Source organism: Chiloscyllium punctatum, chromosome 38 (genome assembly GCF_047496795.1).
Source record: "Chiloscyllium punctatum isolate Juve2018m chromosome 38, sChiPun1.3, whole genome shotgun sequence".
In the NCBI taxonomy this organism is placed as follows: Eukaryota; Metazoa; Chordata; class Chondrichthyes; order Orectolobiformes; family Hemiscylliidae; genus Chiloscyllium; species Chiloscyllium punctatum.
In genome coordinates this window covers 31,915,372-31,941,329 of record NC_092776.1, presented here as the reverse complement: position 1 = coordinate 31,941,329, position 25,958 = coordinate 31,915,372, and the positions used below count along the sequence as shown (strand labels likewise).

General features: G+C 39.5%; 1 protein-coding gene across 5 annotated transcripts in view; it reads right to left on the bottom strand.

Moving 5' to 3' along the window:
* Positions 1 to 25,958, bottom strand: part of LOC140463506 (ubiquitin thioesterase ZRANB1) — a 63,993-nt gene that overhangs the window by 20,351 nt on the left and 17,684 nt on the right. For 4 of the 5 annotated variants that reach the window (XM_072557550.1, XM_072557549.1, XM_072557552.1 and 1 more), the window contains 2 exons: positions 17,107 to 17,294; positions 12,227 to 12,380 (listed from right to left, as the gene is read on the bottom strand). In XM_072557550.1, coding sequence (XP_072413651.1) covers positions 12,227 to 12,380; positions 17,107 to 17,294 — 342 coding nt within the window. Of the gene's footprint in view, positions 1 to 12,226; positions 12,381 to 17,002; positions 17,060 to 17,106; positions 17,295 to 25,958 lie in introns of all 5 variants that reach the window. The other variant, XM_072557551.1, reaches the window with a different exon arrangement.

The following is a 25,958-nucleotide window of genomic DNA, read 5'->3' as shown; positions in this document are numbered from 1 at the left end:
TTTGGTCACTACTGTCTACTTATGGCTCTACTTTCAAGGAACTGTGCACCTGCACCCCTAGGTCTCTTTGTATGACACCCTATTATTGTGTACAAGTCCCACCCTGATTTGCCTTACCAAAATGAAACACCTCACACTGATCCAAATTAAACTCCATCTGCCACTCCTCAGCCCATTGGCCCATCTTATCAAGGTCCCATTGTACTCAGAGGTAACCTTTTTCATTGTGCACTACACCACCTATTTTGGTATCATCTGCAAACTTAATAACCATACCTCCTGTGCTCACATCCAAATCATTCATATAAATGCCGAAAAGCAGTAGACCCAGCACTGATCCATGTGGCACACCATTATTTTTCAGACTGGAGGCCTGTGACCAATCTTCCACCACCACCCTCTGTCGCCTACCTTCGAGCCAATTATCTTTTCATAGATAGCATCAGCTAAGGCTCAGTTGGTAATATCCATACCTCTCCGTTACAGAGCTCTGATTTCAAATCCACTTCAGGGAGTTGAATATAAAGTCAAAGCAGATACTCTAGTGTGACACTGAGAGAGTGCTCAGCCATTGGAGAGGGCTGTCCTTTGCTTAAGATTCAACTGAAGCAGCATCTGCCTGCTCAGGTGGGTGGAAAAAATCTCTAACTGAATTTAGTGACAAGTGGAGAGAGAACGTTGAGTGTCCTGGCCGACGTTTATCCTTCAATATCTATGATATTGCTGCTTCTGGGATCACACTATGGGGGTATTGGCTGCAGTGCTTCCTATGTTACAAAAGAACAGCCTCCTAAAATACCTCAAAATGCTTTGCAACTTGAAATACCCAGTGGGCATGAAAAGTACTGTATAATGCAAGTGTGTCAACATAATCAACATCTAAAGTAGTGCCTGTTGACATGAATAATTCTGCCAGCACCTTCATTTCCAGGCAGGATTCTTAAATCTAATTTCTGAATGAGCCAGTTGTATGGCAAAATAATGAAAAAGATTCAGGACAATGTTACACGTGCAGTTTGGCCCTCCCTGTTCCAAAGTGGAACATGCATAACTTAAATTCAGGGCTGTTAACATAACCAATAAATATAAAATTAGATTTTAGAAACATGATAAATTGATAACTCAGCAGAGTTTACTTCTCCAACCTTGTGTCAACCTATTTCAAACTTCAATGCATCAAGTACAACGCAAATTGTAATATTTTAAATTGTAGGAGCTTAAAATGTACTTAGATAACTTAAATCTTATAAATCTCTCATTGCAAGACTATTCTTGCATTTACAGCTGAAGAACAAACATATTTCAATTAGCTCTTGACGAGGCTATTATTTTGGCATAAGTTCTTTCCCTTCTGATAATAAACACTGATTTTTAAATTAATTTTATTTATCAATTTTGAATAGGAGCTGGAAACGACTGATGGACTTTGGGACATGTTGGGTTAAAAGAAAAGATCAGTTAAGCTTTAATTTGAGAGACCAAACCTGAGACTAATGGCAGGAGTATCCTTGATTAAAATGTTCTACCAGACAAAGTCCCATCCTCCCCCGTCCCCACCGAGCCAGTTAATTTATATAAATGACAAAAAGCAGTGGACCCAGGATCAATCCTTGCAGCACACCACTGGTCACAGGCCTCCAGTCCAAACAACCACATCAGACTGACTCTTATCTCCAAGCCAACTTTGTATCCATTTACTTATCTCTCCCTGTATTCCATGCAATCTAACCTTGCTAACCTGTCTACCACACAGTACCTTATCGAATGTCTTGCTGAAGTCCATTTAGATCATGTCCACCACTCTGTCTTCATTAATCTACTTTGTCACTTATACAAAAAAAATTAATTAAGTTAGTGATACATGATTTCCCACCCACAAAGCCATGTTGACTATTCCTAATCAGTTCTCACCTTTCCAAATACAAGTAAACCCTTTCCCTCACAATTCCCTCCAACAATTTGCCCACCACTGATATCAGGCACACCAGTCTATGATTACCTGGTTTTTCCTTACCCCCTTTCTTAATTAGTACCACAATAGCCAACCGCCAGCTTCTGACACCTCACCTGTGGCTATCGATGATACAAATGTGTTAGGGGCCCAGCAATCACTTCCCGAGCTTCCCACATAGCTTGAGGGCACACCTGATCAGGTCCTGGGGATTTATCCACCTGTATGCATTTTAAAACATCCAGCACCCTCTTCTCTGTAATATGGACATTTTTCAAGATGTCATTATCTCTTTCCCCACATTCTGTATCTTCCATATCCTTCTCCACAGTAAGCACTGATTCAAAACACTCATTTAATATCTCCCTCATCTTCTGCTGATCCACACATGGGAGGCCTTGCTAATCTTCATGGGGCCCTATTCTCTCCCGACTTACCCTTTAGTCCTTACCCTTTGGATTCTCCTTAACCTTATTTACCAAAGCTATCTCATGTCCCCTTTTCAACCTCCTAATTTCCCGTTTAAGTATACCTCTATTTTAGGGATTCACATGACCCCCTGCTAACCATACCTGACGTTTACTTCCTTTCTTTTTCTTAACCAAGACCTCAATTTTTCTAGTCATCCAGCATTCCTTAAACACACCAGCCTTGCCCTAACAGGAACACACCATCTCTGGATTCTTACTATCTCATTTTTGTTGGCTTCTCACTTTCCAGCCATCCCTTTACCTGTGAATACCTGCCCCCAATCAACTTTTGAACATCCTTGCCCAACACTATCAAAATTGGCTTTCCTCCAACTTAGAAATTTAACTTTTAGATCTGGTTTATCCTTTTCCATTCACTATTTTGAAACTAATAGAATTATGATCCCTGGCCCCAAAGTGCTGCCCTACTGACATCTCAGTCACCTGCCCTGCCTTATTTCCCAAGAGTAGGTCAAGTATTGTTCCTTCTTTAGTAGGTACATTTACATACTGAATCAGAAAATTTCCTTGTACACACTTCAATTCCTCTCCATCCAAGTCCTTAAATTAACACAGTCCCAATAGATGCTAAGGCTCATGTTCTGGGCTCACTAGACAAATGACATCATTCATGAAATTTAAATGAAATTATAAATATGAAATTTAAAAGGCAGACTCAGTAATGGCTTCCTCTGAAGTATTATCAGTAGTCATAAGTCATAAAAACCCATCTAATCCACTAGAGTCAGATGTACAGCATGGAAACAGACCCTTTGGTCCAACCCATCCATGCAGACCAGATATCCCAACCCAACCAATCCCACCTGCCAGCACCCGGCCCATATCCCTCCAAACCCTTCCTATTCCTATACCCATCCAAATGCCTCTTAAATGTTGCAATTGTACCAGCCTCCACCACACCCTCTGGCAGCTCATTCCATACACATACCACCGTCTGCGTGAAAAAAGCTGCCCCTTAGGTCTCTCATATCTTTCCCCTCACCCTAAACCTTTGCCCTCTAGTTCTGGACTCCCCGACCCCAAATAGGGTAAATAGACGTTGCCTATTTGCCCTATGTTTGCCCCTCAATTTTGTAAACCTCTACAAATGTCACCCCTCAGTCTCTGACGCTCCAGGGAAAATAGCCCCAGCCTGTTCAGCCTCTCCCTATAGCACAAATCCTCCAACCCTGGCAACATCCTTGTAAATCTTTTCTGAATTCTTTTTCAGATAGGAAGGTGACCAGAATTGCACTATTCCAACAGTGGCCTAACCAATGTCCTGCACAGCCACCTCTATGGAAGGAAGTCTCCCTCTTTACCCGATCTGGCCTCAACTGATTCCAGATCCATAGCACTCTGGTTGTCTCAAAAACACTCTGAAATGGCCAAGCAAGCCACTCAATTCAAGGGCAGTTAGGGACAGACAACAAACACTGACCTTTTCAGCAGCACATACAACTCAATAAAGTAATAATACATGGTGAAATATCTTTTAAACATCCACATGTACAGAACATCAGTTCTACTTTGAATTCTTATTAATTGTATTAATCAAGTTAGTCAGGTATCATTTACTTTTAATACACCAGAGCAGGTGCCCCCTAATCAATCATGTATCTCTAAATGAAAATTAGTTTTGTCTACCAATCAAGATGGAAACTGGATTGAAGTTATTACCACTATTGCTATGCTATGAATAGTCAATCTTTGTTAATTCAGACAAACAGATCAAGGACTAATGTACCCAATAAATCTAATCACTGCAACTACAATAAATAGAGCTGTTTCCCTTGAGTATTTTTACTGTTATAATATTTGCTTTTGGCTTTTATCTGCAGGATCATTTCCACTTGGTTTGATAAACATTACTGCAACGTTGTACCAAATGTGTTAGGATAGTACACAAGCTTAATTACTGGTTTCCAACTTATTTCTTTCAGATTACAAAGCAGATGAACAATACATCACCACAAAAGGATTAAAAACAGAGTTGGAGGTAAGACGAAGTAAATCAAGCTACAAATTAGGGGTATCAGCCTTAAGCTTGCAAGTATGCAAAAGGCTAGCTAACAAGACTTGAAATTAGTGTATCAATCATATCCAATATTCCCCTCCTTCAACCTTACTGAGAATAAACTATACAATAATTTCAGGTGTCTAAACATAAAACATGCCAATTCCTTTCAATGGTTTAAAAATTAACCCTAGAACATTACTACAAGCAAGAAATATATTTCCGAAGTCATTCTGCAGTGCATGGGGAATATGATAAAATTAATAACTATTTAAATTTCGCATCACCTTTCATAAGTACTAGATTAACCAAATCTACATTTAAATGCAGAAATAATGCAAGTCTGTGATTTTAGAGATTTATTTAGCCATTCAACATAACTGACCTAAGTCTAAAGTCATAATCCTCTTTTCATCTTGCATATAGCTCAAATCTAACTTTTCATAACTGGGCCAAGTCGCTACTAAATGTGCTAGGATGATTATCTTACAATTGAATTTCAATTTGTGTTAACCTATCGAGAAACATTTTAAACTCCACCTTTACTCCGGCAGAATTGAGATTCTGATAATTTTACTGTTTTGTATATTAATTGACAACGCAATAGAACGCTTAAACACCCATAAAGAAAACAGTTAACTTGAAGAAACCAATGGAGATACTGAGAGGGTAGAAGTGAATTTAAAGGCACTGTGAAAGCTTCAGTAGGTTTACACAAAAAGCGCAAAATTCAACTGCCAAACATAATTTTGCACGATTAAGATTTCCTTAATCTCACTACCTATTTAAACATGAAGGGTTGCTTGGCCTCTCCCCAAGGCAATAGTTATTCTTTAATGACGAGATGACTTTAATCATGACAATGCCAAAGACAAAACATGCATAGAAATAAGCATATCCAGACAAGGATACAGATGAACTGAGGATTCATTTTAGTTTATCTAAATACCAAACGTTGGTTTCCATGTTATATTTTGATTCAGCAGAATTAAAATTGGGCTAATGTCATAAAATGATTTTCCATATAACTTGTGAATGAATCAAGAAATTTCAAATCTCTATTTATATCTAAAAAAAAGATTTATTTCTAATACTTAAAAGAAGACTGTTGCATTGATCGTTGGGAAACGAAGCACAGTCTCCACGAACTTTACCCATCAACATTCTTGCTTTATTCCTACAGAGGGGTCTTTATACATCTATTTTCCTGGGCGTAATTACTAATGTTAAATACAAAGCTGATATCTTTCAACAGCATGCCCTGAGGGGTTATTTGTTTCTATTTTGAGTTGTGTTTTAGCTTATTTGCAATATTTTGTTTTACAGGTGTTATTGTGCAAATAGACACTAGACAATAGACAATAGATGCAGGAGTAGGCCATTCAGCCCTTCGAGCCTGCATCGCCATTCAATATGATCATGGCTGATCATTCCCAATCAGTATCCTGTTCCAGCCTTATCTCTATAACCCTTGACTCCACTATCTTTAAGAGCTCTATCCAATTCTTTCTTAAATGAATCCAGAGACTGGGCCTCCACTGCCCTCTGGGGCAGAGCATTCCACACAGCCACCACTCTCTGGGTGAAGTAGTTTCTCCTCATCTCTGTCCTAAATGGTCTACCCCGTATTTTTAAGTTGTGTCCTCTGGTTCGGCACGCCCCCATCAGCAGAAATATGTTTTCTCCTGCCAGAGTGTCCAATCCTTTCATAATCCTATACGTTTCAATCAGATCCCCTCTCAGTCTTCTAAACTCAAGGGTATACAAGCCCAGTCGCTTCAGTCTTTCCGTGTAAGGCAATCCTGCCATTCCAGGAATTGACCTCGTGAACCTACGCTGCACTCCCTCAATAGCCAGAATGTCTTTCCTCAAATTTGGAGACCAGAACTGTACACAGTACTCCAGGTGTGGTCTCACAAGGGCCCTGTACAGCTGCAGAAGCACCTCTTTGCTTCTATACTCAATTCCTCTTGTTATGAAGGCCAGCATGCTATTAACCTTCTTCACGACCTGCTGTACCTGCATGCTTGCCTTCATTGACTGGTGGACAAGAACACCCAGATCTCTCTGAACAGCCCCTTTACCTAATTTGATACCATTGAGGTAGTAATCTGCCTTCCTGTTCTTGCCACCAAAGTGGATAACCAGACATTTATCCACATTAAACTGCATCTGCCATGCATCTGCCCACTCACCTAACTTGTCCAGGTCACCCTGTAATCTCCTAACATCCTCATCACATTTCACCCTACCACCCAGCTTTGTATCATCAGCAAATTTGCTAATGTTATTGCTGATACCATCTTCTATATCATTAACATATATATAAAAAGCTGCAGTCCCAGCACGGATCCCTGCGGTACCCCACTGGTCACTGCCTGCCATTCCGAAATGGAGCCGTTAATCACTACCCTTTGTTTCCTATTAGCCAACCAATTCTCTATCCAATCTAGTACTTTGCCCCCAATACCGTGCGCCCTAATTTTACTCACTAACCTCTTGTGTGGGACTTTATCAAAAGCTTTCTGAAAGTCCAGGTACACTACATCCACTGGATCTCCCTCGTCCATCTTCCGAGTTACATCCTCAAAAAATTCAAGAAGATTAGTCAAGCATGATTTCCCCTCCATAAATCCATGCTGACTCTGTCCTATCCTGTCACTATTATCCAGATGTGCCGTAATTTCATCCTTTATAATAGACTCCAGCATCTTTCCCACCACTGAGGTCAGACTAACTGGTCTATAATTTCCTGCTTTCTCCCGCCCACCCTTCTTAAAAAGTGGCACAACATTAGCCGCCCTCCAATCCTCAGGAACCGACCCCGATTCTATTGAACTCTGGAAAATAATCACCAGCGCATCCACGATTTCCCGAGCCACCTCCTTCAGTACCCTGGGATGCAGGCCATCAGGTCCCGGAGACTTATCAACCTTCAGACCTAACAGTCTCTCCAACACCAAATCCTGGCAAATATAAATTCCCTTAAGTTCAGGTCCTTCAGCCACTGTTACCTCAGGGAGATTGCTTGGTGCTTGATTTTGTAGATTGCAAATTCTTAAGAGTATTATGTACTTTCCTGGCAGGTGCTATGCATTTGCCCATGATAGCTAAGGGTTAGTCACTGAGTTGGTTTTTTTTTGGAGTGCACTGTGGCTACAGCCATTAGTATGGCTATTAATGCTACTGACCGCAAGAGCGGGAACTGGGCTGAAATGATGTTTATTACACGAAAATATATATGAAAATCCGGCCAAAGATAGAAATTATTGGAAAAACTCAAACAGGTCTAGCGGCATCAGTGGAGAGAAAACATTTCATGTTTTGGGTCTAGTGACCATCTTCAGAATTTCTTCTGATTTCCAGCATCCACAGTTCTTTAGGTTTTTTAAAAATGCTGCCAGCTGTTAAGGACAAAGTTAAAACAGGTCCTCAAGCAGTTCCAGCATTTGAAACTAAATACAGAGTGGTGTGGGACAGTGGGGAAGAGGTAAAAAAAATTATTTTAGAAATTGAGCTTTTTAGTTGAAAATTGGCATTTACTAACCTTATCAGCATAAATGGTTGAGTGGGAAAAAGGCATTTATCAAATGCTACAGATGTGTTATGGTGTCATTACACAGTACAGATCTCTCACAATGCTACTTAGCATTTACAAAATCAACAGTATAATGCAAAGTAGTATTCACAAACAAACCTATAATCCCTGGGAGCACATGAAAAGTGATTGTAATACCATATCTCATTAATATTTTGAGCATTATTTTGATGGCGAGTTCCATCTCTGCTAACAAATAGTAAATTTGGCAGCACAGCCAGAATAAAATTATTCAAGAGGAAGATGTCAAGAACTGAGAGCATGAAATACAGTTCTAGAATGAGGAAGCACTAGAAATAGGGTCTTAAGTTTGCAAGCATTCAAATGGACAAGATATAGAATGGGAGAATGGAATCCAGCTGGATTAGGGAGGAGATGAGGTTATCCCATTTGCTGATACCCTTCCTGACATGTAGAGTGCAATTTGCTCAAGTCTATGACCAGTAGCTAACAGGTCCATTAAATAAATTAAAATTACTTTAGAACACTCACCATTTTATAATTTCCAAGTTTTAAAATTGAGCAAATCTCTTAAACCTCAAACATGTTTCAGAAGGTTGTTTAATTGAATAAAGTGACAAAAGATTTAAATTGCATCAATAAGCTTCCTTATCAAATTTATTACATATAATAGCTGTACCTAAGTTGTTCATGACAGCACTTCTTAGTAAAATGTTAATACTTAAATGGAAATAAAACCTCCTGAATTTAAACCATGATTCCTTTTCAACACCTGTAGGTATTTCACAAAAATGACAGTGTAATGAATTACTTCAAAGCCTGGGTCTAAATTCTACACTAGCAGCCTAACACCTGGAGTGCATTTCATTGATTAGTACACGAAGTGAAGAGCTGCTAAATTCTCATCACAACCACACACCACCTCCCTTCCACCTGCAAGCCACATAAGATTGTACACCTTTCTAACCTAATACCACATTGGCAAAGATACACTCAAAACCTGCTGTTTGGCAAAAACAAAAACTTTCCAGTCGTAAGACAACTTGAGAACAGAGACTGAATAATGCAATACTTTGAACGTTTTCTTCAACATTAAACAACTTAAGTTGCAAGGAATTTTTTTCTTTTGTGAGTTGAAAGAATTTGGCATACTCTGATCTGTCAGGTGGCACATCCAAATGCAATCTTATAGCTCATTTCAATGCTTCTGACACCAAGTAGCTCATCATGCCAACATGTGGATGAAATTATAAGTCAGTTACATTGGGTCCAAAGTCATACACAGGTCAGCCTGGACAAGGAAGGCATATCCTCAAGGAAAACACAGATAAACTCCATGGTTGTCCATTCTTGGCTCCAAAACTTAACATCGCATAATAGCTACCTGAAGGCCCACAAAAAGTATTGTCAATGCTGTTTGAGACAGATTCCTTGAGTCAGTAAAGAGGACAAGCGTTCAGACATCAATAACCATGAAGGAGCCAACAGCAACTGCACGGAGGCCATAATCATCCAAAACCAAATCAGTAGGGCCGGAAACATGCATGGGATGCCATTGTTCCGTCTACTAAAGCAAATCATCTGCACCCAGTTCAAGGAAGTCACTTGAACAAAAGGAGTACAAAGGAAGGGTTTCAAAGACTCACTGAATACTTTCTTCAAGAAATGCAACATAGATGTCAAATTTTGGGAGACCCTCACTCAGAAGGACCATACTTGCAGGAACCTCGTGTATGAAGAGACAATTCTTTGAGATATCCTGTCAACAAGAGGAAAGAAGAAAAGGGAATGGAATGTCAGCGAGCCTGGACATACCTGCTAAGTGCATGATCAGAAATGAGGCTCTCGGATAGGGTGCAGTTTTGCAAGGACCCACTGAATCTATGATCGTGACATGGACAATCATACTCGTTAGCAAGTGATTACCAATGACTTAACTTTTACTCCATTAACCAAATTCAAATTCCCCAGCTGCCATGGTGGGATACAAATTCTGCAGCCATAACTACTTTGCCAAATCAGCTTTTCAAAAAAAAAACAACCTTCTTCAAAGGCAAGGGAACAACCATTGAGGCCAATAATCATTGCTCAATTTGCTCAAAACTATTGAATAAAATTTACAGCCCCCTATATCACTAGATCTGGCGATGCAGTTTTCATCCACTGGCAACGTGGAGGGGGATGTGGGGGAAAATCTGCCCAAATGGAACTTCAGCAGCAGGGCAAATACAAATCAAACAACATCTGTGGCATGAGATCAGGACTAATTACTGCAACAGTAATCTTATAGTAGTGTATTGATTCATCTCACTTCATATGGCTCAGGGATCTCAATAATTCTGCTATTGCAATTTGTCACAGCACTGGCAGATTCCAAGTATGCAATTCAGTTGAAGGGAAGGAAAATAAAAACTAGGTCATTAAACAGTACCAAGGCGGTAAATCAGTGATAAGTTTTCTCTTTGTATCGCAGGTGAGCTGAATCTAATCACCCAGACAACTACTTTAGCATGTATCAGCTTATTCAAAGATTGGGGATCAGTTACTTCTGTATGGCTCAGCTATGAATTAAATAAATGCACCATGCCATCTTAAATGCTTAACATTCCAATGTCTTGGTTTAATCTGTTAAAACATTTTAAAAGTTTACTTTGTTTGAATATTATCAAAACTTTTCAATCAGCCACTTTCTATGTTGTTTGGTTTGTGGTGGTGCTCCCATTGAAAACAAAAGAGGCAAACTGTGCCAACATGTGAACAACCATGAAGCAAATGACCAATTTGTTTCTGGCATTAATTTATAATGCTTTCATAAATGCAGCCTGTCCCAAGCATTTACAAACAATGAAGTATTTGTAAATTGCCAGCACTGTTCTAACATGGGAAATATGACAGCCAAATTGTGTGCTGCAAGGTCCCATACGTAACAATTACAAACCAGATAATCTCTCTCACAAATTGGGGATAACTATCCAGATATTAATGGTGCCATAGTATATTTGACATCCACCTGCACAAGTACATGGTGCTGACTTAAAGGACTGACTTTTTTTACATGGATCACAGCATTGCACAATATGTGAGCACCGCAGCTGTCATCATTCGTGTCCTTGCAGCTGTTGACAGCACAAAAGTTTCTCAACATGATTGATGCAGTTGGGAGAGTGTGAGGACTGCAGATGCTGGCGATCACAGTAGAGAGTGTGGGGTGCTGGAAAAACACAGCAGGTCAAGCAGCATCCAAGGAGCAGCAGAATCAATGTTTCAGGCATAAGCCCAAAAGACGCTGATTAATGCAGTTCTCTTGTTCAGGAGTTTATTTCTTCATTGAAAGTGATGTCATCAGCTGGAGTGCCTGAACCCTTCGACATTCTGCCATCTCCCTTTTCAAAATTTTTTTTTGTTTTTAGCCACTCAATATTTCTTCTATAGCATACATATACTTGACTATGCCTTTGTTGCACCTTACAATGTGAACATACAAATTAGGAGTAGGTGGCTATTCCATTCTAGAGTATGCTTGGTGGGCGGCACGGTGGAACAGTGATGAGCACTGCTGCCTCACAGCGCCAGAGACCCGGGTTCAATTCCCGCCTCAGGCAACTGACTGTATGGAGTTTGCACATTCTCCCCATGTCTGCGTGGGTTTCCTCCGGGTGCTCCGGTTTCCTCCCACAGTCCAAAGATGTGCAGGTCAGGTGAATTGGCCATGCTAAATTGCCCGTAGTGTTAGGTGAAGGGGTAAATGTAGGGGAAATGGGTGGGTTGCGTTTCGGCAGGTCGGTGTGGACTTGTTGGGCCGAAGGGCCTGTTTCCACACTGTAAGTAATCTAATGTAATCTAAAAAATGCTTCACCATTGAAAAATATTGCACCGTTATCTCAATTTCACCTTTCCATCTACCCGAGCGGTCTTTGAATGCGCCTTTACATGCTGAGGGACTGTATTGTTTTCTCTACTGAAGTTATTAACTTCAAATAAAGAGAAAAATCACTGCAAAGCTCCCTCCTGCTGAGGTTAATGGCTGGTGAGAGAAAAGGTCAAATACAAACAAGCTAACTATTATATGACAGTGCTACAATTCTAAATTTTCTTTCATATCTAAACTCAATCATTTGTTCAAATAGACAGATCTACATTGTACTTTTCATCAAATCTAATTACTCCTTTCATTAAAAGGTTGACACATGACAACATTTTAAAACACACCCATCGAAATGCTAGGATACCTGCAGGCAATGTAAATGTCACCAGATCAGTGAGGAAATAACAGGCAAAGTCTCCCTTGCGTTGATGAAGGGATGCAGCTATTTCACGACGTATCTGTTCAGTAAGCTCTGGGCATACCATAGCAGGTATACACTTGGCAGCTTGTTGAGACACCTATAGAAAAAAAATAGGGAGAATAAAAAGCACTAAATAGGCACACAAAATATATATCAGAATTGAAATGAAAGCACTGATATACACATTCAAGAATTTCCAATGCAACATTTACTTTTCTCATTGCTTAGATTACAAATATAGTCAAAGGGAAAATACTCTTGTGGCCACCATTCGACTAGAAACCCTTCAACTTCCACTGTAATCTTAGATTGTACCTATTATACAAACTACTCAACGCTTAATTTTAAAGAAATTTATTTGGCATTAGAACACTCCTAGGATATATACAAAGAATAACAATGAAAACCAAATTCAGATGTTCAAAAATGTTATTTCCTTTTGAAGCACAAGTCAAAGATACCTTAGGCTTGGTTAAGCTCACATGAAATCAGTTATTTTTATTTGCTGCACTCAAGATTCCTATGCAAAACTACTTTTTGTTCATATTTTCGTGGGATATGAGTATCACAGGTGAGGCATACATTTTTGTCCATTTGTAATTATGCTTATGAAATGATTTGGAGGTGGCATTGTTGGATTGGGGTGTACAAAATTAAAAATCACAACACCAGGTTATAGTTCAACAGATTTACTTGGAAGCACTAGGTTTCAGAGCACTGCTCCTTTATTAGGTAGTTGTTGTCCACCTGATGAAGCAAGGCTCCGAAAGCTAGTGCTTCCAAATAACCTGGTGTGTGAAGTCCATCTGGTGCAGGTACACCTACAGCATTGTTGGGAAAGTAATTCCAGGATTTTGATTTACTGAAGGAATACCAAAATAGGTTTGGAGGATAGTTGCTACTGGTGATGTCCTAGGAGTCTAGTACTCATGCCCATCCATGTGGTATAGGTCAGGTTTGGGAACTGCTTTACTGAAGATTTGACAAGTCGCTGTGGTGCATCTTGTATCTGGTACTCACTGGTACCACCACATCGGGAGGCGAAGAATTAAATGTTCAAGTTGATGAAGAGGTACTAAATCAACAGACAGCATTATCCTGGATGGCGTTGAATTTCTTAAATGTAATCAGACCTGCACCCATCTGAGCAACTGTAAAATATTCCATCACACTCCTGACTTATGCCTTGTAATTCAACAGGCTTTGGGGAGCCAGGTGGTATGTAGATTACTCACCTCCAAACTCCCATTCTACTCTTGTAGCCACAACAGTTTTACAGTTGGCCCATTTCAGTTTCTAGTCAAATGGTGGCCACAAGAGTATTGACAGTAGGGAGTCAGCAATGGCAATACACTAAATATCAAGAGATGATAGTTGGATTCTCTGTTGGTGATGGTCATTGCTTGGCACTTGCATGGCATAAGTGTCACTTGCCTCTTATGATCCAAATCCCAAAATGTCATCCATGTATTGCTATGCACACAGACAGAGACTACATCATTACCTGACTAGTTGAGAATGGTGCTGAAGAAAATGCAACCATCAGTAAACATCCCTACTTCCACCATCACAAGGTCAGGAGGATTAATTATGAAGTTGTTCAAGATATTTGGGCCTTGGACAATAGGGAGAAATAGTGGGGCAATTTTGTGGTGCAGTGGTAGCATCCATATCTCTGAACCAGGAGGCCTATATTAAAGCCCCATCTGCCCAGGATGGGTAATAACATTTCTGAACAGGCTGATTAGAGAAACATCTAGGGGAGATGGCGGGTTCTTGTAAGTTCAGTAGCAGCTTCCCCTCTTTTGAGCTGAGGGGCCCAGCTTCAAGTCCCAACTGTGCTCAAAAGTGTTATAACATCTCTGAACAGGATAATTACATAATATATAAGGAGAAATGGCAGAGGAATTGCTGGCACAGTACTAGTACCCCTACCACTAAGCGAGGAGGCCTGGGTTCAAGTCCTGCATACTCCTGAGCTGTGTAATAACTTTCTTCAACAGTTAGAAAATATCCAAAGCCAAGATGGTAGGGACTCATGTAATCCTGGTTCAAATCTCATCTCCTGCAGGAATGTGTAATAACATCTGTGAACCAAGTGCCATTGAGGTAATATCCCTGGACTAGTAGTCCAGAGGCCCAAGGTGAGGGTTAGGGACATGTAGCCAGCTGGCAGAATTTTAATTTCAATTAATCTAGAAACGAAAGTTCCTCTCAGGAATGGTAACCGTGAGACCAATGGTCATAAAAACCCAATGGTGCAAAAATGCCCTCCAGGGAAGGAAATCAGCCATCCTTTTCGTCTGGCTCATGTGAAATGTGGCTGACTCTTAACTGTCCTTTGAAATGGTCCAATAAACCACTCTGTACAAGATCAATTATGGATAAGCACCAAATGTTGACCTTGCCAACTACAACCACACAAAAAAAAACTTAGGACGAACTCTTGCAATTATGCCTCTGAAAGGATATGAATGACTTCCAATGACCACAATCAACACCTCTCTTGCTCTGCAAGACTCCAACCAAAGGATAGTTTTCGCTCCAGTTTTGTCACAACTCCGATGACACCTTTGATCAAATGTTACCCAGATGTCAAAGGCAAAAGCAGTCACTGACTTCACCTCTTGTTCACATTTTGACCAAGGCTGCAGTCAGCAGCTGTGACCTTGGTGAAATCCAACTGAGCATTAATGAGGAAGTTTTTGGTGACCAGTGTTATCCGATAGCACTGTCAACATCTTCTATTACTCTGCTCATGTCTGAGAGAAAGTGGATGGGGCAGCAATTGGCCAAAATAGATTTGTCTTGCCTTTTGTGGACAGGGCAATTTCCACATCATGGGTACATTCCAGGATACAGCAAACTTTGCTTTAACCAGCATCTTTAATTAAATTATATCCCTAAAATACCAAGAGTCTTCTGTATTATTCCAATCTTCGCAATATCAGAGTCGTCATTTGAGGGAACACAAGAGAAGACTCTGCCAACAAGTTTTATTTAAGGAAAAATTGCATTTTTATTTAAGTGATTTATGCTGTAAATGAAGTCAACAGTGATGTTTATACCCCTTACATTACATTTCTACTACTTAGTGTGCGTTTCGACATTGATTATATGGACCTCTTGATTAACTGGAACATTCGATCAACCAGCACACTCCTAGTCCCATAGGTGCTGGTTAATAAAAGGTTTGCTATACTTCAACAGCTTGGCCATTGGTGCAGTTTGTCCTGGAGTTCAACACTATGATTATGTTGTCCATGCCCATTACATTTCCAGCATCAACAAACCGAAGGCACTGTATATCTTGTGAAGTTGATGGTTGGCATTAATGATGGGAATCTCAGGTGGTGGCCAAGGTGGACCATTTGCTTGGCAGCTCTGACGGATGATGGTTACAAGTGTTCTAAATCTTGTTCTTTGCACTGACATGTTAGGCTTTCACTTGTCACAACTACAGTTTGGCATGCCAATGTCTGCTACTGGTACGCCCTCTTGCATCCTTCAAAGAGGGTCCCTAAGTAAATTCTAATGGTAAAATGGAGCTATGCCAAGCCATGAGGTTACAATGCACCAATCAATACAATGCTGATGATCCTCAGGTTTGAGCTCCTACATCTTTCTAATCCATCTTATTTCATACAGTGGTAACACCACTGTAAAATGGGAATTTACATTAAAAAAGGAGCATGCAGTAGTCACACTGCTCTGTACTGTCATTGATGAATATATTGGTGAAGACAAAGTCTCATGTTTACCTCATCATCTGCCACATGTCCAAGTCTGGCAGATATGTCTCTTTTTGGAGGATTCAGGCAACATAGTCAGCAGTGGCACCACTAAGTCATTTTTGACGATGGATATCAAACCACCCCCCCACACTCAACAACCAACCAACACCCAAGTACAGTCTGTGCTCATCCCACCCTCAGATGCTTCAAGTTGTGCCAGAGATGAATGAGTGCTAATTCATCAGTTGAGGAATGGCAGCACAAAGTTTCTTTACCACATCTGATGTGATGCCTTGAGACTATATGAAGTCCAGCGTCAATATCAACAACTCAGAATAAATCCCTGTTGAATGGTTACAACTATTCCATCACCTCTGCTATTTCGGTCCTGCAATAGGTTGTATCTAGGGATGCTGATGTCCAGGCTATTAGCTGTAAAATGACTCGAGTGACTATTTCAGGCTTTTTGTTGACTAGCCTGAGACTGCTCTCTCCCTTTATGTGTAAACTCAAGAAGTCACCAAGAAGGAATTTGCAGTGTTGACAGGAAATGGTATTATTCTTTACTGCGCCAGTCATTCCAACTTTACTTCTTTCAATGTCTCCGCCAATGAGTAGCTTGCTGGGCCATCTTTGAGAACAGTTAGAAGTCAAGTACAAGGTTTGAAGTCATTTTCAAATAAGGACAACATTTCTTTCATTCAAGAACATTAAACGAACGTGATTTGTTAAAAGAAAACAACAATGACAGTTTCATGTTATTATCTCGACTTTGGATTTTAAATTTGTTAAATTTAGTTTTATTGAAATTCCTTTGGCTGGTATAGTGGGAAAGCTTGGGCCTCCAGATTAGGCTAGTCCAGGTTCATCACTGTGCCACCTCGCATGTGTTAGACAAGTACCATGAATTAAGTAGATTCTGCCACTTTGGATTTAGACTACTGCCCTCACTACTTTTGAATTACAAAAATCTCTTGGTACTTACTATATTAGGCTTAACCTCAAACTGCAAGGATTCATTTGACATCAACCCGTAGTTTTCCTAAATAGAAATAGAAAAGAAATGGTAGAACTATTAGGCTAACTCACCTCCGTCAACAAAATTGCCAACATGTCCTGTCTCTGAAAACGGATAGCAAGGTGTACTAGGGTGTAACCTACATCAAAAGCTGAAGGACGATTCAACAAGCGCACTTCATCTGATACAAGTTGCCGAGCAATATCACTTCCTGATGACTTGTAAGCTTCTACTGCAGCCAGATCCCCTTCTACGACTCCTGGCGGACACAAAGCATGCTCGATTCAAGTTACCTGTTTCAATATTGCTACACAGTACAACCTACAATATATATCACACATATAAGAGTTTACATATATCACAGGGCCTCGAACTCAGAATATAACTTCAATATATTTACGTTTTTACAACTATTGGACATTTGCCACCATCTGTACTTTTACCACATTTTAGTGGGACTCAGCAGCTTTATGCAAGTAACAATTGTTAATAAGTATTACAATTTTCAAACATGAAATTTTTAAGTTATAGCAAAAAGCTCTAAATCTGACAATAAATCAGATGTGTATAATAAGTGGCCAAACTCTAGAAAATTATTAGCATGCAAGTCTGTGGAGGAGATCTCCAGCAGATCATTACATTTCAAGCAAATCAGGCAAAACAGTTATAGCCATGATAATTTGCTGCACAACATCTGCCAGTAGCCTTTAAGGGTCACTTACTAAAATATGACTTTTGTATTTCATTAACAGGGAAGTGAGGAAGAATGAAAGGACACAGCAACTTTAACATAATCACACAGTTTTAACATGGAAAGAAATCACATCAAGGTTCCTTAATTTAGTTCTTGGGGTAAGTTGTAAGAGTTTGTCTAATTTATTTTGTATTGCTTAACAGTAATTTTTATTTCCTTATTTTAGAGAGGCCTAAGTTTTCCTTCGCGATTAAACAGTCCATGAAAAGTTTTGAACTTTGATAAAACATTTCTCTCAAGTTATTTGGTAAAAATTAAGATGCTTTTTTATGAACAGAAAATTTGAAGGAACGTCAAGCGAATACAAGGTCTCAATACGCAAGCATTTTAGATCAACAGATAGCAAACATCAACACAAATGACCACGATTGCCTGAAAAATGAATGCCATGGCCCCTCAACAAAAGTGACCATCCAAATGACCAAAATCAACACCTCTAATAGGCTTGCTTATTACCCCATCACCATTTCCTTTTGTCTGGCACCAACATTGCTTTGTCAATGTTTTCTCTGCCATCTTCAACCTGCCTTTTTATTATTTCTCTTACATTAGCAGAAGACTTGTTCAAGACATCTTGAACATGGCACGGTGGCACAGTAGTTAGCACTGCTGCCTCACAGCGCCAGAGACCTGGGTTCAATTCCCACCTCGGGCGACTCTCTGTGGGGAGTTTGCAAATTCTCTCAGTGTCTGCGTGGGTTTCCTCCCACAATCCAAAAATGTGCAGGTTAGGTGAATTGGCCACGCTAAATTGCCCATAGTGTTAGTTAGGTGAAGGGGTAAAATGGGGGGGGGGGGGGGGGGAGGAAAGAGAGAGATGGTTCTGGGTGGGTTGCGCTTTGGCGCTTTGGCGCTTTGGACTTGCTGGGCTGAAGGGCCTGCTTCCTCACAAAATAATCTAATCTGATCCAAAAAAAATATTGCCCGACCTGAGAATTTAATTTAAAACTAGGTTATAGTCCAACCAGTTTATTTAGAAGCACTAGCTTTCTGAGTGCTGCTCCTTCGTCAGGTAGCTATGGAACTGGATCAATAGACAGAATTTATAGCAAAGATTGCAGTGTAATGCAACTGAAATGATTTATTGAACAAACCTAGATTGCTGTAAAGTCTTTCACCTTTTAGAATGGGTTGCAGGTTTTGGTTCATTAATATGTAAACCCAGAACTTCTTTCCAGTCACATTCTTGAGATAACTTAAGGTGACATCTCAGCTCAGATAATGCATTAAAGGTGTGAGGTTAAAGTCTGTCTGTATCCGAATCTTCAGTCAGACTGGTTCTATTTCCAAAAGTAGGAATTTATAAAATATTACACGGATCAACTGCCTGCATCGAGCACCTACAGGTGGTGCACGTTTTGAGCAAAATAAGATGTATCTGCAAATGCAAATTCACCCCATAGTCTTGTGTGTATGCATGAGAGGCGGGGGGGGGGGGGGGGGGGGGGGGGGGGAAACAGGGGACAGGAGCTCGTGCATAGAAACTCAGTGATATGCAATTGTCTAAGTGACTATTAATTTTGCCGCAATTACCTTCCTTAAAAGCTTCCCGACCATCAAGATTAAATTGACTGGCCTAAATTTTCTAAGCCTATACACTCAAAGAACCTTCAGCATTTACTGTTCTTCACTTCTCTGGTATTACCCCTTTTTAAAAAAATGAAATGTTTCCAATGCTTGCACAATTTCCACTTTCACTTCTTTTGGTAACCATAGTATGCAACTCATTTGGTTCTGGTGACTTATCTTTGAGTGTAGCCAGTCAACCCAATACCGATTTATCATTCTTTTTTAAAAAAAGGATATCAAGCGATAATGTTTTGATCAGCATTATCCTCTGTTAAAAACAAACGACCAGTCATTTAATACCTCAGTCAAGCTTGCTGGTTCTTGACATTGCTCTCCTTTTAGGTTATTAGTCAGTTCTACTTCACTTACCAGTCTTTTACTATTTATATGCCTATAGAAAACCTTAAGCATTCCTTTTTAGGTCATCTGCCAGTCTTCCCTCATTCCCTTGCTTGGCTTTCCATTTAACTGTTTCGCTTCCCCTCTCAACCTTCTATAACGAGCCTAATCCTTAACTTACTACACCATCAGGTTCTTGTACCATTGGATCTCCTCTGGGGCAGAGAAGACCTTTTCAAAAAGGATGGGTTTCACTTTAAATGGAATGGGACCAGAATCCTAGATACAGGAGGATATTTCTTAGAAAATAACTGGTTAATCAAAAAAAAGACAAGAACAAGTCAGAGAAGGAAACGAAGAATTAAACTGCATTATTTCAATACAAGGAGCCTTACAGATAAGGCTGATTAACTCAGGGCATGTTTGGGAATATGGCATTTGGATGTCATAGCTATTAGGTATCGGGCTGAGGGCTGGACAGAACTGACAACTCAACATTCTAGGTTTCATGATGTTATAGGAAGGCTAGAAAGGATAAGAGACAAGAGCAGTACTGCTTTTGATTAAGGAAAACGTTACTACTGCAACTAGAGATGTTTCTAAAAAATTGTTTAGTGAAAATATCTGTTTAAGTTAAAATAAAAAAGGAATGAACACCTTGATGAACACTTTGTACTAGAGGCCCCCACAACAGTCAGAGGGAAATTGAGGAACAAATATGTACAAACATCTCAGATATATGCAAGAATAATATGGTTGTAAGAGTTGATGATTTTAATTTTCCAAACATTGACTGGGACTACGATTGCGTTTAAGGTTTGGATGGTGAATAATTTGTTAAATGTGGTCAAAAAAAAATTCTTATCAATATGTCAACTTTCCTACTAGAGAAGGAGCAAAACCTGACCTTCTCTGGGCTTACAGGACAGCACGAATGACTGAAGTGTTAGTTGAGGAACACATTCAATCTTGTGATCAAGATTGGGGGGGTGGGGAGCGGGGAGGAGGAGATATAAATAACTTAGCAGATAAGGTTATGGATGAGCCAAAGAGATTCTACAAATGCATTAAAAGAGAACAACTAGAGAGAGTGGGGCCCTTTAAAGATCGAAGAGGTCATCTGTGTTGAACCTCAGGAAATGGGAAGAGGTATTAAATGAAAATTTTGTATCAATTTTTATCATGGAAAAAGAAATGGAGGCTACAAATTTTTATGTTTTCAAAAGAGCTCAATTACAGAACAGGTAGTGCTGGAGGTCTTAAGAAATATCAAAGTGGATAAACCGCCATAACCTGATCTAGTGTATCCCAGAATGTGGTGAAAACTCTGAGGAAATTGTGGCACCACTTGCAGAAATATTTATGTCATCTATAACTACGGGCGAGGTGCCAGTTGACTGGCGAATGTCTAATGCTGTGGCTTCATTTGGGAAGGGATATAGGGAGAAACCTGGGAACTACAGATTGGAGAGGCTGGCTTTGGTTGTTGGAGATGATGCTGGAAAAATAGATTTGTAAGCATTTGAAGTCACATGGACTAGTTTGAGATAGTCAGCATGGTTTTGTACTAGGGAAATCATATCTCAAGCTCTCTTCTTTAACCTAAGTATCTGTTATCAAAGTTCCACATGAATATCCTGCACCTGCAGCTCCAAATTTATTTTACATAATCAATACAGTCTCGTGTGCACAGTAAACCAAAACTAGACATTAATACATTGCTTCTTACTCTGACGCCATCGCGTAAGTTACTACACTAAAGTCTCAAGTCTGTGCACCTTGATTTTCCCCTCCAAGTTTATGCCCTGGTCTGCAACACCATTGTCAAGTTAATTTAAATCCTCCCAATTATCAGGAGCAAATCTCCCGGCCCTTGCTTGGTTCATTAACTCATACATGGTGATCAACACGTTTACCATGGCATACTATTATTCTATAGGTCAAACACAGTATGTTTACAATCTGTGAACAATTTGCTGCTCTCAACTTCAGACAAAAAGATAGTCATCCAATGCACAACAAACTGAAAATAAACACAAACTAAACACAAAATAGAATATCCAAATAGGTTTTCACAGGAATTATGTCACTGCATACACAGTTTCAAAAGAACTGCAATCAGTTTTGTTGTACCACTTAGGTTTCATAAGTAACTGAAACACAGCTTGAGAGATTTTGAATTGCTATTTCTTGATCAAGTATAGCTTTACCTGTATCTTCAGTAGCCACCAATATGCCTTTCTTCAAAATATTCAGTAGAAAGGTTACAAGGAGGACCCTAGCTTATAATATTCTACTCCAGAATCACAGGCATCAATTGTACTACCTTCCAGTCCTTTGCTTAAAGGCAGACAGACAGGCGGGCGGGCGGGCAGGCAGGCGGGCAGACAGACACGGGAACATGCTTCTAAGGAGGAGGGCTTTAATACATTATTTTTTAAAAACTGGTTGGCTGCTTTATAATTTTAAAAAAAGTTTAAGACAGAAATTTCTTGGCATCCTGCAATTCTAATATTGAAAAATGGAATGAACCAGCCTCTATTGCCTGGAAAGAGCAGTGACCTTATTTATCAAGATCACAGCACCCAATTAGCAAAGTCCTATATCATCTGAAAAGGACAACTTATGAAGAAAATGAGATTTCTGTGCTTGGCTTTTTACAGTCAGCTATTCAGCCATTTCTGCCATTCCAACTGCACAGAGCACTGTTTTATGTACTTTAAATTTCACCTCTGGACAAATAAAGTTAAGAATTAACTGGAACAGACCATACAGAATACTGAAATTTAAATCTGGTCAAGAATATAGTATTGCTTCTCTTTAGTATTTCTGAAAATTCTAGCTAAGTAACCAAGATGGTACCAGAGAATGGCAACTTTGTACACTTTTCGCTGTACTCATGTAGGCCTAAACTTGAATACAGTGCAATAAAATCTAATTTGAAAGTGAATAAAGTTGTACAATTGAAAATTTGACATGTAAAATACACAGTTCCCAATAAGTATAATAACATGACCTTAAATATATCCTCATCTTCACCTTCGGAAAAATGTTATATTTTCCTTAAAATTGAAGTAGTGCATTGACATAACTGAACGTACAAAAGGAACACAACACAGAACATCACTTTTACTGACATAAGATAATTGCTCGTAAAAAGCAAACATGACAAATGCACTATCAAAGGGTGAATAGAACAAAATAAAACGTACTTGCCAACTTATCTCAAGTATACGAGACAGCCTTCTGAATTTTGAAATTAGAAAAGAGGCAGTCATGGTGTAAGCATTTTGTAGCAAAAAATGCTATGGTTATAAGATAGTGTCTTTATGAACAAAGTGTTCCACAGAATGCCTCAAACAATGGATCCTATACAAACTTATTCAACTCAACATGGATGCATCAAGACTGAAAAGCCCCTTTGTGCAGTTCGGCAAATCACATGCTGTATTAATGTAAATTGAGAACACTTGAGCAAACAGAACATTCTGAAGAGAATACATGCACATAACCAAGATGATGCACATAAATTAGCATAATCAATTAAGTGGATACTATGAAATCTACAATCACAAAACTCTACATTATTTGTAATGTTTCTCTTGGGGCACAATTTCAAATTCAGGGTGCCCATCAGTTGTCGTCAATTGAAATTTTAGAAAAAAAACACATTACTGGAGCTTTGATAACATTGCGTGACTTGCAGTGTAACTAAATAGGCAGCTATTAAAGATTATTGTCCTTTAAATTTAGCAAATTAATTTTCAACTTGGTAACATTAATTTCTATTTGGCAGCAGTTACACACTTCTCAATTCCTTGTCGGTTATCTTTGATTCACTGTAGTAAACAGTAACTCACCAAAACCCATTACAAGTCAGCATATTGTCAGAAAGCAATAGGTTTTTCCATACATGGCAACATTGTGAATCTTCAGATAATGTATTTCAGCATGGAACTTTATAAAATTAAAACCTACTTATCAGTGCAAGTTATTGTTTGATATAACTCATCATTAATTCACAATAGTAAACTTTGTCAGCTTAAGAACTTTTGTTTCACGTTCACGTAATACTAGATTGGAAATTCAGAATTAAAGCAGTTATGCATGTTAGGCAAATCAGCAGATTTAATAGACTGAATGGTTTTTTCTATTCCAATTTCAAATGATAATTATCATTTGGATAAAATAAGAAATGTCCAATGCTATAGTTACTAACTGGGTGTATATTGAATAATAAAATTCATCCATTAAAATCAAGAAAAACATGTCTTTTGTTTCAAATTCCTTACATTCTCTAGAGGATGCACACAACACTCAGAGGACATTTTACCACACTCTTTATATTTGGGTGCTTCCCTCTAGCCGGTTTCTTCCTCTTGATTCTTTTTAAATCAAATTGACAGTCACACTTGCTGTATCCTCTCACATATGAGCAGGTTGCCCTCTGAAGTTGCCACATGCTGTTCTCTTAGATACAACCATAATATTGTTATTTAACATGCTGCCAGGGGTGCTTCTGTTAACTGGCAAACAAGCCATCTGAGTGCCAAATCTCAAGACACTTAATCCCACCTTCCCATGGACTACAGCCCCAACAAACATCAAACTGTTGCTTCCAGAGCTGTCACTAACCGGTTGCCTCTGGTGATCCGAATCCCTCAGTAACACTTTCCACTTCCTGGCTCTAACCATTTCCTCCACCATAGAACCCAAATCTTCCTACACCTCCATTCCCATCAGGATGGCTTTTTGTCCTTAAACTGATGCCCAGTCTTCATCAACCACCATCTTCCACTAGGCTTAATTTGATCTTGCAATGAACCTCCTCTCATTTAAGTCCACTGACATGCTCCAAATACGAGCTATTCATATGGGATGAAACTGTGCCTTTTTTTGTGTGGGATACCTGGAATTTTTTTCCAGTCTGAAAATGCTTATTTTTCCTTTACTATTAGAGCATTAGTACAGTTTTCTGCTTTCAGCTAAAGCTGGAAAAAAATCAACCCTGCTTCTAAGTTTCACTTTCACCTGCCTTTTCTCTTTCCTTCCTTGATATCCCTGCCTATCCCCCAGATATGTGGATCAAAACAAATGAGACCTGCCAAGCTTACTGACTTGCACAGCTAAGTCAACTGCTCTCCTTTCATAAGGACTCCCACTCCCTCAGTGTGTTTCATCAATTCTGATTATTGAATTCCCACATTCGAGCTTCAGATGTGCCTTCTTTCATTAGCTAAGGATTCTACCCAAGGGGGAGTGTGTTAGTGGTAGCATCCCTACCTCTGAGCCAGGAGGACTGAATTCAAGTTCCACCTGCTTCAGAGGAGTGATATTACATCTCTGAACAAGTTAATTAGAAAGAAAGGATTTCTGGTCAGTATCATTGACAGAACCCTTGGCTGTATCTGACATGTCCTGCTCTTCTGTTCTCATCCATTTACCTCTGTCCTCAAGGTAAAGTTGCATTCCCTGTCTTCTTGCACCACCCTACCTGCAGATTAACCTCTGCCACTTGTGGCACTTCCAGCACAATTATTCCAAAAACATTGCCCCCAAACACTTTCAGCACTACAAAGGAACTTTCTCCAATGGAAACTCCTAAATAATCCTCAACACCTTGCTCCCTACCTGCAGCACCTCTCATGAAAAGCACAAAGCAACTGCCTTTAACTTCCCATTGCTTCAAGATTTAAAATCCAAACACTCACTCCAAGTGAAAGCGATTTATATGCACTGCTTTCCACCTAGTACACTATATTCACTGTTCAGAATGTGGTCTTGTCTACAATGAAATGCCAGGTGCACCATGAATGACTGCTTTGCAGAACACAAGCTCGAGCCTGAGGTTCTGGTAACCTGCCATTTTTGTTCTCCACCTTGTGCTTAAAGACTCCTATTGCATTACCCTGAAGGTCAACAAAAATACAGAGAACACCACCTCATCTTTGAATAAGGCACTTTACAGCTATCCAGACTCAACATTGCCAACAAATTCAGATCGGAATCTCTCCAGTGATTTTGCTTCATTTTCTGGTCATGCTTTTTATCTGCTGCTTTTGTTTTCAGCTGGCACCTAACTCATTACTCTACCATGCACACCTCACATTTTGGGCTTTAACTACCAATCCTTCTCATTTACGATTTTCTGCCTTATTCTGTATTACAGTTGCATGTTCTTTTTTAAATTTCACTTGTATAAAATCAATTCTACTCAAACCTTTCCGGTTCTAATGAAGGTCACTGATTTGGTGTTTTGTA